The sequence below is a fragment of the Megascapheus bottae genome, chromosome 7 (assembly GCF_031878675.1).
Source record: "Megascapheus bottae isolate mThoBot1 chromosome 7, mThoBot2.hap1, whole genome shotgun sequence".
Lineage (NCBI taxonomy): Eukaryota > Metazoa > Chordata > Mammalia > Rodentia > Geomyidae > Megascapheus > Megascapheus bottae.
In genome coordinates, this window is record NC_143515.1 from 67,088,048 (window position 1) to 67,106,926 (window position 18,879).

At 41.5% G+C, this 18,879-nt stretch overlaps 1 protein-coding gene across 1 annotated transcript in view; it reads left to right on the forward strand.

Moving 5' to 3' along the window:
* The window catches only part of Hadha (hydroxyacyl-CoA dehydrogenase trifunctional multienzyme complex subunit alpha), a 38,042-nt gene that overhangs the window by 10,151 nt on the left and 9,012 nt on the right, over positions 1 to 18,879 (forward strand). Inside the window, exons 5-12 of the mRNA XM_090337337.1 lie at positions 1,296 to 1,434; positions 3,178 to 3,297; positions 4,594 to 4,696; positions 12,263 to 12,385; positions 12,765 to 12,883; positions 13,493 to 13,549; positions 14,880 to 14,989; positions 16,980 to 17,114. Of these exons, the coding sequence (XP_090193463.1) occupies positions 1,296 to 1,434; positions 3,178 to 3,297; positions 4,594 to 4,696; positions 12,263 to 12,385; positions 12,765 to 12,883; positions 13,493 to 13,549; positions 14,880 to 14,989; positions 16,980 to 17,114 (906 nt within the window). The remainder of the gene's footprint in view (positions 1 to 1,295; positions 1,435 to 3,177; positions 3,298 to 4,593; positions 4,697 to 12,262; positions 12,386 to 12,764; positions 12,884 to 13,492; positions 13,550 to 14,879; positions 14,990 to 16,979; positions 17,115 to 18,879) is intronic.

Consider the following 18,879-nt stretch of genomic DNA (forward strand, 5'->3'; position numbering starts at 1 on the left):
AGTCGACAGACTTTCCTGCCCAGGCTGGCCTCAAACTGTGAGCCTCAGATTTTCCACCTCCTGAGTAGCTACGATTGCAAGATGAAACAACCAGTGTCCAGCTTTAAGCATAAAATATTCCACAACTTTTTTTTTTCAAGTTAACATGTTTTTTGGGTCTCACACATTGTGAATCTAATCATTTTGTCATATTACCTATCCATTTCCCTTCTGACATTAGCTTATTTCAAATTCTTCACAATTTTAAACTGCATGGTACTGAACATGCTTGCTCACATTTCCTTATGAACAAGATGGTATGGATTTCTTAATTAATTAACTAATTTCCCAGTTCTGGGGCTTGAACTCAGGGCCTGGGCACTGTCCTTGGACACATTTTGCTGAAGGCTAGCTCCCTGCCACTTGAGCCACAGTACCACTTTCAGCTTTTTCTGAGTATATCGTACTGAGGAATAGAACCCAGGGCTTCATGCATGCTAGGCAAGCACTCTACCACTAGGCTATGCTCTGAATTTCTTTAGCATATGTGCTTAGGATACATGTATGACATGATCGTATGTGTTATTTTCAATTTTGTTAAATGCTGCCAAATTGTTCTCCATAGCAGCTATACTAATTGTTATTCTCATTTCCAAATTACTTGTTGTCACATACTTCCCAACTTTTATGTGTTTGATGATTTGATGAGTTAAAAAATAAAATAGGCATCTCATTGTTAGTTAAATTCATAGTTTTTCAAAAAATTCTTTTTTTTTTTTTTTGGTCGGTCATGGGACTTGAACTCTGGGCCTGGGGACTGTCCCTGAGCTTTTTCTGCATAAGACTAGAACTCTACCACTCAGTAACAGTTCCACTTCTGGCTTTTTGGGCTCTTAATTGGAGATTAGAGTCTCATGAACTTTCCTCCCCAGGCTAGCTTTGAATCCTCAGATCTTCAGATCTCAGCTTCCTTAGTAGCTAGGATTATAGGCGTGAACCACCAGGGCCTGGCTTGTTTAAACATTTTAGATGCTTTTGAACAAATTGGTTATTTTTTCCCCTATCATTTTGATTACTATTAAATCTGACTGCTATTTGCTAGTAAAAATATGTAGCTGATATTATATATAGAATTTTGTAGTCTAATTTGTTATAGAACAAAAATATATTGTATAGCATGTTTTGTTTTGTTTTATGTATACATAAGATTTGCTTCCAAATATTGTTATATCATGGTTAAGTGTATGGTAAAGCAATAAACAAAGTACACTGATTTCATCTGGCCTTTTCTCTTCTTTGCTTTTTGGCTGCTACAGCATGTTAGCCGCTTGTAAGACCCCTCAGGAAGCAACACGGATATCACAGGCAGGACAGAAAATGTTTGAGAAACTTGAAAAGTCCTCAAAACCTATCGTGGCTGCCATCAATGGGTCCTGCTTGGGAGGAGGACTGGAGGTACAAATGCCTTCTCAGCACTCAAGTTTTCCTCTCCGCTATCAAGCTTTTATTCTTACTTTGTGTGGTACAGAGCAAATGAACCAAGATGGAACTGAATCTGTAAGGTCGTTTCAGTTCAGGTCATTTCAGTTCTAAACGATTGAGAAGTGCAGTCCTCACATGTTCTTACATTTGATTGGAGCTCACAAAATGTAACATATGTGTTTTAAATGGTTTTTCCTTGTTACTCAGGAGGATCAGATCAGATCTGATCACAGTTAGGAGCCAGCCTGGGCTGGAAAGTCTGTGAGATTTTTATCTTCAGTTAACCACTAGAAAACCAGAAGTAGCACTGTGGCTCAAAGTGGTAGAGCCCTAGCCTTAAGCAAAGAGCTCAGGGCCATTGCCCAGACCCGGAGTTCAAACTCTATGGCTAACAGAAAAACAAGGATTGTCTCTACTAGAAGATGCAGAACTTCTTAACCTGGGATCCATAAGTGTGTGTGGTGGTGGTTTGTTTGTTGTTGTTTTTTCTGAAACAAAGTCTTGATGTTGATATGTTGCATAGGCTAAGCTTCTTTTTTTTTTTTTTTTGCCAGTTACAACCTTGAGCTCAGAGTCTGAGCACTGTCCTTGGGCTTGCTGAAAGCTAGAGCTCTACAACCTGAGCCACAGCACCACTTCCAGTTTTTTCTATGAATGTAATACCTAGGAATTAAACACGGGTCTTTGTGCTTGCTAAACAAGCACTCTACTACTAGGCCAAACTCCAGCCCCTAGGCTAGGCTTTAATTTACAATCTTCCTGCTTCAGCCTTCCAAGTAGTTAGGCATTCACCACTTTACCTATCTTAAAATTATGATAGTTTTGTTGTATTTTTGTTTTATGTGATGAGAGTATTAGTATGTTTCTCCAAATGTTCTTGAAATCAAAGGCTCATGCTATTCTCTTGTTTCAGCATTCCACATAACTAGGATTACAAGACTCTAGTCCTACAACTGGCTTTCATTCTTCTATCAAAAACTTCTATACAACAGATTTTTAAGGATACTGGCACTCCAAAAAGTTTAATAGATGAGGGGAAATTTTTTAAAAGGTTGAAATGTAAACTATAAAAAATATCAAATGCCAGTCTAAGGAATTTCAGTATATGTTTTGGATACTTTCCTGTTTTATAAATAATCTTCATATGTTCTCACAGGTCCTAAGATGTGATGAAGTTACATATTCTTTCTTTCTTCTTTGTGCCAGTTCTGAGTCTTGAACTCAGGGCTTGGGCACTGCCCCTGAAATTTTTTGCTTAAGGCTAGCACTTTGCCAGTTTGAACCACAGTTCTACTGTGGCTTTTTACTGATTAGTTGAAAATTAGAGTTTCATAGGCTTTCCTGCCCAGGCTGACTTTGACTTGCAACCTTGATCCTCAGATCTCTTGTAGCTAGGACTCTAGGCATGAGCCTTTGAGGCCTGGCTTACAGTTACATTTTCTTTTTTCTTTCCTTCTTTTTTTTTTTTTTTTTTCTTTTTTCCAGTCCTGAAGCTTGAACTCAGGGTTTGAGCTCTGTCCTTGGATACTTTTTGCTGAAGGCTAGCGCTCTGCCACTTGAGCTACAGCGCCACTTCTGGCTTTTTCTGTGTATGTGGTGCTGAGGAATCGAACCCAGGGCTTCATGTATGCAAGACGAGCACTCTACATTAGGCTATGCGCCTAACCCCTAAAGTTACATTTTCTAACATTCCAATTCTCTTTCATTTGTTTGAAGCTTGCCATTGCTTGCCAGTACAGAATAGCAACAAAAGACAGAAAAACGGTACTAGGTGTTCCTGAAGTCTTGCTGGGCATCTTACCAGGAGCAGGAGGAACCCAAAGGCTCCCCAGAATGGTGAGTTAAGTTCACCCAACCCTGTGAACCTAGACCCTAAATACGTAAATGTCTTTTTAAATGTGTTTCATCTTGTGCAAATCAACTACTAGACACATCCATTATAAAGTTGGGAAAACAAATAGATTGTGAGCATGTGCAATCAATTACAACTTTTTATTTCTGGTATTTAATTATTTTTCAGTTTCACAAAATTTCTGATCAGGGTCCCTTTTTAGTCTCCAAAAAAGTATAATGTAATATATATGTCTTGATTTTCTAGAGCTTTTAGTTTATTTTCTATACGGTTCAATATTAAAAGCTCATAGTTCATCTTAAATAAGAGGCAGACCTCTTCTTTCATTGCCTGCTTTGGACCACCTCCTTGTTGTACTCTACAGAAGCAACAAAAGCTTCTGACTTTCAGATTCATACGGGGAAAAGGAGAGTTGGACTTGGAAACTGCAGAGTGATTTTGACACCAAATGTTAGGATCGCATTTAGTGATCATAGCTTCTGGCCGTGAAGTCAAGACTCAGAAGAAATATTCTGCAGGAAGATGACTAGTATACATCACACACACACACGCACACACACACACACACACACACACACACACACACAGGAAGATTTACTCTCCTTTAGTAATAAATAGTATACATTTCCTCATACAAGTGACAAAAAGATTTCTTTTAGCAAGAATAAGCATATATGTGTATTGAAAATACATGCTGTTTATTTTTTAGCTTTCATTGGAAGTTCAATATTGCTGGAAGTTATTTTTCTAGTATATACTTCATAAACTAAGGTCCATTTTTGTTGAACCTAAACTTTTTTTTTTTTTTTTGCACCAGTCCTGGGCTTGAGCTCAGGGCCTGAGCACTGTCCTTGGACTTTCTCAAGGCTAGAGCTCTACCACTTGAGCCTCAGCACCACTTCTGGCTTTTTTCTATGTATGTGGTACCGAGGAATCGAACTCAGGTCTTCATGCATGCTAGGCAAGCACTTTAACCACTAGGCCAAACTCCCGGCCCCTTGAACCTAAACTTCTAAAGACTATCAAAATGCTTAGTCTCCACTAATTATTTTGTAAATAATAGAACAACAAGTTTAGAATGATACAGTGCTCAATATTAATTAACATGAGATTAATTCCCACCTTATTAATTCTGTAAGATAGAACTTCTTCTATACAGTAATTCAGGGAGATTGAAACAAAAATGTCTCTATCTGTTCTTTTAAATTCAATCTGGGTATTAAAACTCTAACTGTGATCCTTACTTTTTGGCCGTATTCTTTACCCTAATTATATATTAGGTGGGAATACCTGCTGCTTTTGACATGATGTTGACTGGCAGGAACATTCGTGCAGATAGAGCAAAGAAAATGGGATTGGTGGACCAATTGGTGGAGCCCTTGGGTAAGTGTTAGCAATGTTGTAGAGTTGATCCTTTATGACATTACTTCTTTTCTTTCCTTTTTTTTTTTTTGCTAGTCCTAAAGCTTTAACTCGGGGCCTGGGCACTGTCCTTGAGCTTCTAAAGGCTAGTACTCTATCTTGCTTACCTAACAATCCAACTGTCCTGCATACAACCAAAACCCCACCAGTCATCTCCAGTAGTATGTGAATGCTATAATAGAGTAAGCTATTATTGATATATCTTACATTAGGAAATAAGAGCTCTTTTAAAGAAAATACAAGTATTTGGCCAATTACCTACAGACATTCATAACAATGGGAAGTAGTGCAGTGTAACCATGGCGATGCTTATGTCTATCTAGAGGTCAGTTGATAGAAGGCTGAGCTATAAAATGTCAGAATAGCTGATTAAAGCAAAAAGTCAAATGAAAATAACAGTGAAATCTCCGTCCACTTACTTCCATACTTTTTTTTTCCTATCAGTCATGGGACTTGAACTCTGGGCCTGGGCGCTGTCCCTCTCCAGCTCAAGGCTAGCACGCTCTACTCCTTGAGCCACAGTGCCACTTCTGGTTTTCTGGTGGCTAATTTGAGATAAGATTCTCATGGTATTTTCTGCCTGGGCTGGCTTTGAACCATTATCCTCAGATCTCAGCCTTCTGAATAGCTAGGATTACAGGCATGAGCCACCTGCGCCCAGCTCACACCAACTCTTTTCTATTCCATTCTTCTCTCAGGAGGAGGATCTGGTAGATTAGTACATGAGTGGAGGGGGGCAGGATCACACTGGTGAGGGACCTTGGGAAAAGAGGTTGCTGCAGTTGTATAGACCCTAGGGGGAAGGTGAACTGGGAGTAGGGAAAAAGTCTTCTTAAGGTTTCCCCTTCCTCCTTTGATAAGGCCACCTCTGGAGAGACCTAGGAGTCAAAGTGCCTAGGCTAGGAGTAGAACTATGTGTGGGAATACAACCAGCCCAAGAGACCTCTGTCCTTGGCTGTATCTCCCCAAGGGACTGCAATGTGCTAGCTGCCCACCAAGTACGGCATGAGAAGAGCACTACCATTGCCATTTGCCCCTGGCCCTCTGGAGGAAGCGCAGCATGGTTCTTTGCCTGGCGGAGTGACCGTCAATCCTAAAAAGTCTAGGCCTCTAATCATCCTGTATAAATTTGGTTGTCATTTTTTGTTGACTAATTACAGGTTATGGCAGTGTAAGTTCCTAGACCCATAAATCCTGGCTATGGGAGAAATAGTAACGTATGTTGGAGACTAGCTTTTGTACAGTGTCCTGGAGCACTACATAGTCCTTCAAAGCCACTTGCAGTGGAATGAGCCTTCCAAAGCCTGTGCTACCATCCTGTCAAGCCTGCTACTTCAGTCCACACTAGTGTGTGGTGAGCACAGACTGCCGTGCACCTCACTTGTGGGGAAGTGAGCTTCTTCATCACAAGCAGTGCTGTGTGGCATGCCATGATGTTGGCTAAGGGCTCTGTAAGTCCACACATGGATTGAAACTCATAGGTCTGCTTAAAGATGTAGCTTAGGTGATAGCACACCTGCCTAGTAAATGCAGAGCCTTGAGTTCATATACCAGTAGCACAGAAGTAAGACAGAGGCAGAAGTGGGGGAGGCAAAAGAAAAGAGAACCACCACTGGTGGTTTATCCCTATAATCCTAGCTACTCAGAACCAGTACACACGTGCGTGCATGTGTGTCCACCCACACACTAGCAAACCAGTTAAGATCATAGTTCTGAAAACAACAAACAGGTGTTGGCAGGTTCATTTCTTCTGAGGCTTTTTTGTTTGACTCAAGAATTACTACCATCTAACTGGTATCTCTTTTATGTATCCATATTTCTTATCAGTCAGGTAGGATTAGGCCTGACTTTAATGATCTCTTTTTCTTTTTAAGCGATTACTTTTAAACTTTAATATATATATATATATGTGTGTGTAGTATATGTGTAAATTTACTATGCAGTATGTATAATAATGACCTCTTTTTTAACTTAATTGCCTCTTCAAATACAGCTACATTGGGATACTGGAACTTCAACATATGACTTTTTCAAGGATACAATTCAGCCTATAATTTTTTTAAAGGAATATAAAACTATTTATTGACCACTGTTCACCATTATTTACAATAACGTAAACAATATACAGTTGGGTAACATTCTGATTACTACAAAGTTGTCTTTCTGGCTTTTGTGGAACCAGTAACCCAATACTGAAAAAAATTGAGCCTACATGTTAGGAATGAGTTAGGGTAAAGAAAAAGCATATAGGTCAACAATTAAAAAATTTTGTCCACTCATTTAGGCTAAAAGGTACTAACTAGTCAAAATCTCTAACCAATTGATTTTACATTTCCATGAGCAGAGACTAAGCTCATAATCTATGAGCTTTTAGTATATAGATTCTAATACTCTGTAAAGGAATGCTCACTACAGAAACTTTTAATGAAAGGAAATCAAAATTTATCTTAGTTGTCTCATCTAGGTGAGGGAAGCTGTTGATAGATACTTTTCCTTTCATGACATTTTGCAAATGTATTGCATTTGCTATCTATGGCAGAGGCAAGAGGACCTAAAGTTGAGGCTAGCCTGGCTACCTAGTAAGTTCAAGGCCAGCCTGAGCTGCCTAGTGACCCCGTCTTAAGCAACAACAAAATAAACAAGGGCCAGGGATACATCATTTGCCTACATATGCAAGGCTCTGGGTCTGATGCCCAACACCTCTAAACAAGCAAAATCTCTGAAACAAAAAACTACCTATATAAGTATTTTGTTTACACACACACAAACACACAAAAAAATTCAGGATGGTCCTTCAATCTAGCAGTTAAAGACAAGTTGTTCTGATTAAGTAATGGCCAAAAAAAGTTGCCTTATAAAAAAAAAATCTGTTCCTGAATACAGGAACATATACCATGGTATTAAATATTCTTTTCTGATAAAGGAAGCAACTACAGAAAACCTTAATTATATTTGTTCAAAGTAACCAGTGCTATTGAGGGGGGGGGGGGAGAATAAACTCAACAACTCCCAATACTACTTTCAAAACCAACATATCAAACTTGATTTTCATTAGAATGTAGTTGTTTCACACCATTAATTCAAAAACCAAGACTCAGATTTTATATATATATATATATATGTATAAATATATATAAGAAACAATGCAAACAATTATTGAGCTTCATCTTCTGGGCAAGAATGCCAAGTTAGTCTCTCTTCATAAAAAGCAATTACAATCCGAGGACACTTCATATTTGCCTCTTTTTCCAGCACCAAGTCAGCTTCATCTGAATCTTTCCATTACATGAGAAACATCCATTCTCCACTGCTGTCTGTGGCACCAATGATTCGTTCAGGATCTAGACCTCTAGCAAAGCCCCTTGGTTTGTCAGCAGTATTTCTTTTTTTCTTTGATTCGCTGTCTGATAAAGATTTTCTTTTTGTACCATCCTTTACCAGCTTTTTGAGAATTAAGAAATGCTTCCATTAATTGTGGACGATCTAAATGTTCTTCAGGTTCCCAAGCATTATCAGCATCTGCAAATCCCTTCCACTTCAGGAAATACTCTACGTTCCCATTCACTACACGCCGGTCCAGTACTTTTTCCACAACAAATTCTTCAGGCTCTGCTTCTTCAGCTTTTTTACTCTTTCCGTTTGTTTCTTTCCCATTTTTTGCAATGTAGTTTTGTTAGCGGCCATTTTTAATTGTAGACTTGATGAACTATTACTCAGATGCTCCCAGTCGCGATCGTGCAGCAGCAGCAGCAGCAGCGTCTCCCCAGCCTATAATTTTTTGCCACCACTTTGGTATCCAAGTTCCTTTTAAGTTCCTAACCACTAGCCAAACCTTTGGCCATAGGCTATAAATCAGCATGAACTTATAGTGCTGACCTTTTTCCTTTAAGCAGGGGCACTGCTTGAAGTTTATCCTGCTGGATGGAAGGCCCCCCTTCATCACCATCCTTCAGAGATTCCCCAGAAAGGGACTGGAGGGGAGCAGCAGTCCATTTCCACATGGAACCTGCAAATCACACAACTTCTACAAACCTGGCATGAGTTTTCTTTCCCAGCCAACTAGCTGTAGGGGACCACGTGTGAGGGTACAGGTGCAGCTGGGGAGAAGGGAAGAAGGGGCATTTTGGCCATCTCTTCATGCAGCTTGTACTATTAAGGTCATGCTGGCTATGTCCTGTACACCACTTTTTTTTTTTTTTTGCCAGTCCTGGGGCTTGTACTCAGGGCTGAGCACTGTCCTTGGGCTTTCTCAAGGTTGGTGCTCTACCACTTGAGCCACAGCACCACTTCCACCTTTTTCTGTGTTTGTGGTACCAAGGAATCGAACCCAGGGCTTCATGCATGCTAGGGAAGCACTCCACCACTAGCTAGGCCATGCTCCCAGCCCCTTCTGCACACCACTTCTACTTGGTAGTAAAGTGCTGTTCTGCATCCCAACTTGATGGCTCCTTGGATTTGAAACATCTGTTTCATGAGAGGCAGCTCAGATCATTTGGTATTGTGATGATCCACAGCTTTGAGTTTCTACTGAGACTCACTAACAGACCCCAAACCATTTTCAAACTGGAGAGCAATCATTCTCAGAGGATAATAAGGGCCTTTCCTAACTTCTGAGTGCCTGGACTCTGACCATGTATAAGGGCCTGCAGAGACCCTGCAGCATTGTGTCACACTCCAAGCACATCAGGTTTGAGTCATGGAATCCAAATGGCAGGACAGTGTCTCCTGTTCATGCCCCACATTACCAGCTGGTTTGCTGTTGTTGCCCCTCTCTCTCCCACACACACACACACTCCTTTTTTTTTTTTTTTTTTTTTTTTTGCCAGTCCTGGGCTTCAGCTCAGGGCATGAGCATTGTCCTTGGGCTTTCTCAATGTCAGAGCTCTACCACTTGAGCCACAGCACCACTTCTGGCTTTTTTCTATGTATGTGGGACTGAGGAATCAAACCTGGGTCTTCATGCATGCTAGGCAAGCACTCTACCACTAGGCCAAACTCCTGGTCCCACACTCCTTTTTTTGAGTCTCACTCAATAGGCTAGGCTAGCTTCAAATTCATAATCCTCCTGCCTTGACCTCCTGAGTTCTAGGATGGCAGTGTGCACTACCACATGTAGCAAGCGAACATCTTTTGAAAGTTATTCAGTAAATAGGCTAGTGCTCTGTTGTCTCAGAAATCCAAAGTGGCCACTAGGTATAGTACCTGCTTTTTGAACAGTGGGTTGGGTTATATGTACCACCTTATTCTTTACCCTTAAAAAAATGTCCTTATAGCTAGGCGCGGTGGCTCACACCTATAATCCTAGCTACTCAGGAGGCTGACATCTAAGGATCACCATTCAAAGCCAGCCCAGGCACTAAAGTCCATAAGATTCTTTTCTCTGGTTAACCACCAGAAAACTGGAAGTGGCGCTTGGCTCAAGGAGTAGGACAGTAGCCTTGAGCTGAAGAGCTCAAGGACAGTGCCCAGGCCCAGAATTCAAACCCCATGACCTACAAAAAAAAAAAATCCTTATGTGCCCTGTGCCACTAGATCCCTACAAATTTTATTAAAGCAGAAAGTCTTAGATAGTATATTTATGGGATTTATATCTCATGTCTTCATATACCAATGTCTTACCAGTAAGCCTAGAGTAGTTGGTACTTCCTGCTCACCTGATCCACTCACTGAATGCCACTGATATCATAAAACAGCATGATGTCTTGTGGAAAGGAAAGACAATGGATTCTAAATTGTTTAATTGTGGCTGGACAGTTGATATACCCATCCCTAAGGTAAGACAGTGAAAGTTCTAATAGGTATCAAGTAAAGAGGCTCTTGCTAGATCAGCACTATATATCAGGTAAAAGGGGTTATATTCATATGTGCAAGCAATGAAACCTCGTGTGGAATGCCAGTTTCAGTGTGGTTACCCTGGCTTAGGTCTATAACAATCCACAGTCTTTCTACCATATCCATCCATATTCTGCACAGGCCAGAAATGAATATCTAAAATATGTGGACATTTTTCCTCCTATCCAAACTGGAAATGTCATTGGCTATTCCTTTAAATATTTTTTTCTCCCTCATACCCTTTATGGAGATTCCATTTTCACATATGTTAGATCATTTGATACATCCAAAATGAAGTTTTGGGTTTGTCTTCATTGTTCTTTCATTCTGGATGTTTTCTGGTGCCATGTATTTGTTTCCTGATCTTTTCTTCTATGGTTCCCTCTTCCATAGAAGTGCTTTGTGTAGAGGCTGGGAGTTTGGCCTAGTGGTAGAGTGCTTGCCTAGCATGCACGAAGACCCGGGTTCGATTCCTCAGTACCACATACATAGAAAAAAGCTGGAAGTGGAGCTGAGGCTCAAGTGGTAGAGTGCTAAGCCTTGAGAAAGTCCAAGGACAGTGCTCAGGCCCTGAGTCCAACCCCAGGACTGGCAAGAAGAAAAAAGAAAAAAAAAGTGCTTTGTGTAGTAAACCTCTTGAGATTTCATTATGTCTCTGGCACCATCCTAGATCTTTAAAAAACGTTCCATGACTACTCAGGAGGTTGAGATCTGAGAGGATTGAGGTTCAAAGCCAGCCGGGGCACTAGAGTCCATGAGACTTTTATCTCTAGTTAACCACTAGAAAACCAGAAGTGGTGCTGTGGCTTAAGGGGTAGGGAGGTAGCATTGAGCTGAAGAGCTCAGGGACAGCACCCAGGCCCACAGAGTTCAAGCCCCACAACCAACAAAAAAAAATCTTAAAAAACAAAAAATTCTAGCTGGGTGCAGTGGCTGATGCCTGTAATCCTAGCTACTCAGGAGGCTGAGATTTGAAGATCATGGTTCAAAGCCAGCCTGGGCAATAAAGAATGTGAGACTCTTATCTCCAATGTGTGCTGTAGTTCAAGGGGTAGGATGGTAGCCTTGAGCTAAAGAGCTCAGGGACAGTGCCCAGGTCCAGAATTCAAACCCCCTGACCACCCCCCACCCCCCCAAAAAAAAAAAAAACTCCATGGAAAAACTGCCTCTGGTATCCTGGCTTCTGATATGCTGAATGTGACCACCAAAAAGTCACTTCCTACCTCAATCACATTCATTGAACCATGTCTTTAGTCTATGTCTCAAAAGGAAAATGAAAAACACTCATCTGTTCTCCTAAGATAAACTCTCCTCAGGAATTTTAGTTAATATGGGAGCTCTGTAGGGACTTTACAAATACTTTTACAGCTTACTCATTTTTTTCCAGTTTCCCAGCAAGAACACAGATCATACAGGACATACCCTACAGAAGTAGAAGACAGACTGAAAGGGTTTAAGAGTTTGTTTCTGTCTAGGATGTATTACTGTACTTGTTCAGTGTTTACCCTTTCTGACTCCATAGTTCACTATTAATGGCACCTCCCTGTCTCTAGTCTGAAATGGAAAGCAATTCTGTAGTCTTTGGATTTGGCATGTTCCATTTTTCTGGGTATGATCTAACCTGATTTGTATTATAGTTTGTTATAATTGTTTTGCTTTGCTTTGTTTTTTTTTTGTTGTTGTTTTTTTTTACAGGACCAGGAATAAAACCTCCAGAAGAAAGGACAATTGAGTACCTAGAAGAAATTGCGGTTACTTTTGCCAAAGGACTAGCTGATAAGAAGGTCTCTACAAAGAAAAACCAGGGATTGATAGAAAGTGAGTTCTACTGTTAAGGAACAAAACAGAACGCAATTTTACATTTATTTACTACTCAGAATAAGGAAGAGTTAAATGCATAATTTATTCTTTCAGTGTAAAGTTATCCTTAAGGTATGTCCCATGGTCAAGTCTTCAACCTACACTGGCCAGTCATATTTAAAAATCTTGTTTGTTTGCAAAAATTGTTTAAATTATTATAAAAGTAGAATGTTATAGTAGTGTGATAAGCAGTGCGTAGGTTAGGTTTTATATATTAGATTGAAGAGCAATGCTTTCAGTTAGCTCCTATCACTGCATTTTTATGGGGCTTACACCAAACTTAACAGGAGAGGCTAGGCTGTTTCCAGTAAGTATCTAAAAACATTTTACTTTGCAGAACTGACGTCATATGCCATGACTATTCCATTTGTCAGGCAACAGATTTACAAAACAGTAGAAGAAAAAGTACGGAAGCAGACCAAAGGCCTCTACCCAGCACCTCTGAAAATTATAGATGTAAGTCTTGCCTGGTATTCAACCTTACTCATCCTTCTCCCTCCTTCAAAACGGTGCTCTCCTGCTGTCTGGACCGCATAGGTTCTTCACTTTTCTGTGTGTGTGTGAGTGTGTGTGAGTGTGTGTGTGTATACGTGTACATATACATATACATGTGCACATGTGCACACGCATGAGTTTTGGTCCCAGAGCTTAAACTCAGAGCCTGAACACTATCCGTGAGCTGCTTTTGCTCAAGGCTAGTGCTCTACCACTTGAGCCCCATCTCTACTTGTAGCTTTTCTGGTAGTTTATTAGAGATAAGAGTCTCAGACTTTCTTTCCTGCCCAAGCTGGCTTCAAACCATGATCCTCAGAACTCTCTCGTGCTCCCTCCCCCCTCTCTCTCCCCCTCCCTCCCTTCCTTCCTCCCTCCCTCTCTCTCCTTCAGCTTAGCCTTGGAGATGAACGGTTGAAAATCAGTCTGAAGCAGCCAAGCACTTTGCCTCTATTTCACAAATCTAGATTTGTGATCTATTTTCTTTGAAGGCTAACAATACAGGCCATTTTATTCAACATGTTAATCTCATCAATACATTCCCATACTAAACAAGGGCCTTGTATGTTTTAGGCAGTAAAGACTGGACTCGAACAAGGGAATGATGCTGGTTATCTCGCTGAGTCACAGGTAAAATTTCCTCTCAGTTTTTCTCTTACATTAAGGAAAACTAAAGACCCGATAATCTGTTTAAGGCTGAGCAACTATGTGCATGAAACCTAGGAAGCATTCTCTCTCCCAGGGGTTGTCGTCTCAGGACTAATCGCCTGACACCGAGTGGGGTGGTGGTCTGCAGATGGGTGACTCATTGTTGAGAGGAAGAGCAGGAGAGAATCAAAATCCTTTCAAAATAAGTCCTATGGAAGATTTGGTTCTGCATTTGGGCTGATTTCGTTGTGATAAAATGCACATATTAATAGAGAAAAGCTAGAAATAAAATATTGAAGCCCAGACTCTTGGAGAATTAGAAATTTTCAAGGCTTTATTCTCAGCAAAAGACAAAGATAGAAATGTTATGTGAAGCTGTCACACCCCTTTCACTTTTCTAGCAAGCTGGTGGTAATCCAGATTTAAATGGGTAGTTTGAGGTGGGTTTTTGTTTCAGTTTGGTTTTTTGATTAGTCTTTAGTGTGTGTGTGTGTGCGCGTGTGTGCGCGCACACGCACACACACACACATGAACTTGAACTCAAAGGTAGAGCTCTACCACCTGATCCATTGTTTACTTTTTTTCCCATGGGGCTTGAATTCTGGGTCTGGGCACTGTCCTGAGCTCTGGAGCCCACGACTACCACCCTATCTCTTGACCCACAGCGCCACTTCTGTTTTCTAGTGGTTAACTGGAGATAAGAGTCTCACGAACTTTAGTATCCGGGCTGGCTTTGAACTGTGATCATCACACGTCAGCCTCCTAAGTAGCTAGGATTACAGGTAGGAGCCACCATGCCTGGCCCCATTGTTAACTTTTTGATGGTTAATTATAGATCAAAGTCTCACATATTTTCCTGCCCAGGCTGGCTTTGAACTTTGGTACTTAGATCTCAGCCTTCTGTGTATCCAGGATTACAGACTGAACCACCAGCACCAGGCCCAGGACAGTTTCTTATGCTGAATTACTTATTGTGCATATCTGCCATTTTGAGGTAATTTCTTGATGTCCTGGGCTTCTTCAGTATGTAGTTGGAGCTGGTGGTTGAAGATGATTGTAAAGGTCCACTGTACTTGACAAAGGTGCCCAGCCTGTGCTGTAAAGAATCTGAAAGCCTTAACTTTCAAAGCCTTTTCAAAGCAGTAGTGGGAAAGTGCCCCAGGTGAGAATGATAGAGAAGAGCTCCCCCAGTGGGAGTTAGACTCAGTCCACACAGACTTTGCTCAAGGCCTTAAGGAACCAACACATGGTGTGTCTGTTCTCCACAGAGCAGAAGGACCTGATGACCCACACACTTAATTTTCCTTTTCAGAAATTTGGAGAGCTAGCACTAACTAAGGAATCAAAGGCCTTGATGGGACTTTATAATGGCCAGGTCTTGTGCAAGAAAAATAAGTTTGGAGCTCCGCAGAACGATGTTAAGTAAGTTAAACTGCTTAGCAAGCCCTCGTGAATTTTACCCTGTACAAAGCTTTGAGATGTCTTTGATCCTCCAGTTAAATGCTTCCCACTGTAGCTGGAAAACAGACACACGTCACTGTATCCCAGCTTCCCCCATCGAGGGGGAGTCTCATCTTTGCCCAGACTTGCCTCTAAGATCTTCTTGCCAGTCCTGGGCTTGAGCTCAGGGCCTGAGCACTGTCCTTGGACTAGAGCTAGAGCTAGAGCTCTACCACTTGAGCCTCAGCACCACTTCTGGCTTTTTTCTATGTATGTGGTACCGAGGAATCGAACTGGGGTCTTCATGCATGCTAGGCAAGCACTTTAACCACTAGGCCAAACTCCCGGCCCCCTCTAACATCTTCTTAAACTCAGCCTCCTGAGTAGCTAGCCTTACAAGCATGACCCACTGAGCCAAGCAGAAACTAGATTTACATGTTTACTTTTGTATGTTGATATGAGGAATTAAACTCAGGGCCTTAAGCTCTGTCTTGTGTTTTTCTAATCATTGCTGGCACTCTTCCACTGGAGCCACATCTGCACTTCCAGCTGTTTGCTTATTAATTGAAGAGTCTCACAAATTTATCTTGCTGCTCAGATTTCAGCCTCCTGAGTAGGAAGGGTTATAGATATGAGCCACTTCAACTTGACTCCATTTAGTCTTGCTCTCAACTTAAGCCTTTTATTTTGGCTTTCAAAGTTCTACTTATTCTGAATTTTCTCTAAATCTTTCTAGAGCCACACCTCCACTTCCAGCATTTTTCTAGTTAATTGGAGATAGGGCCTCAAGGGTTTTTTCTGCCTGGGCTGGCTTTGAACCATGATTCTCATATCTGTTTCATCAGTAGCTAAAATTACAGGTGTTAGCCACTGGTGCCTAGCTTCTATAAAGCTTTCTTATCTCATATAGATGTCCCCTAGCAGTCTGCTTTAGGTCCCCCATTCTGAAACTAATACATGTGCTGGTATTTTGTGGGCTTCTTTCTCCCTCTGACATGAGATACCATCTTGGAACACATACTTCTTCCTCTAAAGGAATGGAATTGTTACAGATACGGCTTCTTTGAGCTAACAACACAAGAAATCACACTGTTCTTGTGTATTCCATAGCTATCTCATCAGAGGCCCTTTTCTCTGCTTTGCTTCCTGACAGTTTTTCAGCATCCTAAGTTTCATGATGTCTGGATACACACCTTTTAAGCTCAGTGCTTCTCAACCTAGGCACTTTTGTCCCCTGTTGAGACCCTTTTAATGTGAGCTCTGGTTGTCACATCTGTGGAGGAAGGAATGCTCCTGACATCTAGCGGTAGAGGCTGGGAGTGCTGCTGACATCCTATAATGTACAGCACAGACCCACAAAATTTACCCACCCAAAATGTCAGTGGTGGCTGAGTTGAAGAGCCCTGTTCTGGCTGGGAGTTTGGCCTAGCATGCACGAAGACCCGGGTTCAATTCCTTGGTACCACATACATAGAAAAAAGCCAGACGTGGTTCTGAGGCTCAAGTGGTAGAGCTCTAGCCCTGAGAAAGTCCAAGGACAGTGCTCAGGCCCTGAGCTCAAGCCCAGGACTGGCAAAAAAAAAAAAAAAAAAAAGAGCCCTGTTCTGACTGAATTACTATGAGGGCTTTCAGAGAGACAGCTAATGTTAATGATAAAATTGTAACCCAAAACAAGACAAATGGATAAAACTGTAGCTGAGGCAGACAAGAGTCTAATGAGAAGGAGATCCCAAACCAGTACTGAAGAAGAGAGACTGGGTCGGTACTATTGAAAATTAGTGTTATTTTTGCGGGCAGACCCAGTAGATTTCTGCATTTACTTTTAAAAAAAGTCACCTATTAAAGTGGTATTTGTATAAATCGAGTTTTTTTTAAAGCACTTTGTAGTTGGTTTGTGGGCTAACTGGGGTTATCTCCCAGATACTGAAATGAGTAAGGGTTGTTTACTGATCATGTTGCCCTTCCCTTTCAGGCATCTGGCTGTTCTTGGTGCAGGGCTGATGGGAGCTGGCATTGCTCAAGTCTCTGTGGATAAGGGGATGAAGACTCTACTTAAAGATGCTACTGTGGCTGGGCTGGGTCGTGGACAGCAACAGGTGTTCAAAGGGTAAGCCTGCTCTGATTATGCTGGGAGTTAAAATGTTTGGGAGTCTTTTTGGGTGATTTTGCTTTGATTGGAGGTTTTTGCCATCACAGACTCCTTGTTTCTGAATATGATGCTGCACGCTGGTCTATAATTAAGCCTTCGGTTTGTAGAAACATAAATTCTTTGTGTTGTAGATATCCTAGACCGTTACAACATTGGAGTCTGTAGTCTTATAGGACAGAAGAAAAAACTTCAAGTAGATATGTTTGTTTTGTTTTGATTGTTTTCTTTCTCAGTAGATATTTTAGGTGTCACTTATTTTTATGCTTTTGTATCAGTCTGGAAATCCAGATATGTGGATTTTGCTGTAGTTGCTGTAGTGTAATGATTTGCCAAGGCTGCAGGGCCCTGTCTGGTGAGGCTCTGTCTGGGGTTAGGATGTCAGTGTCCATGGGGTAACTGCAGGGCGAAGGCCAACCTGGGATCAGGGCTCTTGACTGACTTTCCTGGCTGTGGTGACAAAACAAAGCCATTTCCTGGCGAGTCCCCAATGTCTGGGGCGTGCAGACACCATTTTCTTTTTCTTTTTTTTATTTTTTGTCAGTCGTGGACCTTGAACTCTGGGCCTGGGTGCTGTCCCTGAGCTCTTCAGCCCCAGGCTAGCACTCTACCACTGGAGCCACAGTGCCTTTTTGGTTTCTTGGTGGTTAATTGAAAATAAGAGTCTCATGGACTTTTTTACTCAGACTGGCTTTGAACCGTGATACTCAGTTCTCAGCCTCCTGAGTAGCTAGGATTATAGGCATGTGCCACTGGCACCTAGCTGCAGATGCCATTTTCATCTTACCTCTTGAGTTAAACAACATCTCCTGCAATCATCAGATTGAGAGCTCATGGCTACAGGGGGACCTTCTCCTGTGACCCCCTTCTAGAAGGATACAACCCCTTTTCATCTTAAAAGCATCAGGTTCCATTCTGGCATTTGCCACTGCTGACAGGACAAAATGTTTCCTGTTTCCTCCCAGAAGTAGTTCCATTAGTATTAAACTAATTATGTTTTGCTTTGCACTTGACTAGTTTCTTGTTTGCTGTTTTTGTGGTTTTCAGAAACCAAGAGATTCAAATGCAGGCTTTTAAGACCTTTATTGGATATTGGATACTTCTTTTAACTTTCCTGTGGTTTTAGCTTTTCCTTTAGTTCAGGAAGTTGGTTAATGGGGTTTAGCTTCAGTCTTCATTCAAAGGACACCTAGATTACTTATTCTGGAAATGTGGTCCAGTTGAATCTAAGGGCCGTTTTCCTTGGCAATATAAAGTGCTCAGTAGCAAGCATCCTTGCTGCATGGTGCCGAGAGGGGAGCAGGGGAAAATGTGAGGAACTGCTTGGCTGATAATGATGCACAGTGATTGTGGGGGGGGGAGGAGCAGGGGAAAATGTGAGGAACTGCTTGGCTGGTAATGTTGCACAGTGATTGTGTGTGTGTGTTTGTGTGTGTGTGTGTGTGTGTGTGTGCTTTCCACAAGCAAGGCCCTGGGCTCCATGCACTGGCACTGGAGGGAGAAAGAAAGTAGTAGTGCTTGTTCTACTAGAAGCTATAGTAAGAGACAACATAAATTGACACAGGCCAGTGTAACATCCTATGGTCTAGGATTCTCTGTGGCTGTTTACCCTGCAGCAGGCAAACACTAGAAGAGCTACTGCTCTTCTGGGTTTTTGTGCCAACACTGGATCTTGAACTCAGGGCCTTAGACTGTCCCTCACCTTGTCTGCTCAATTAGTACCCTA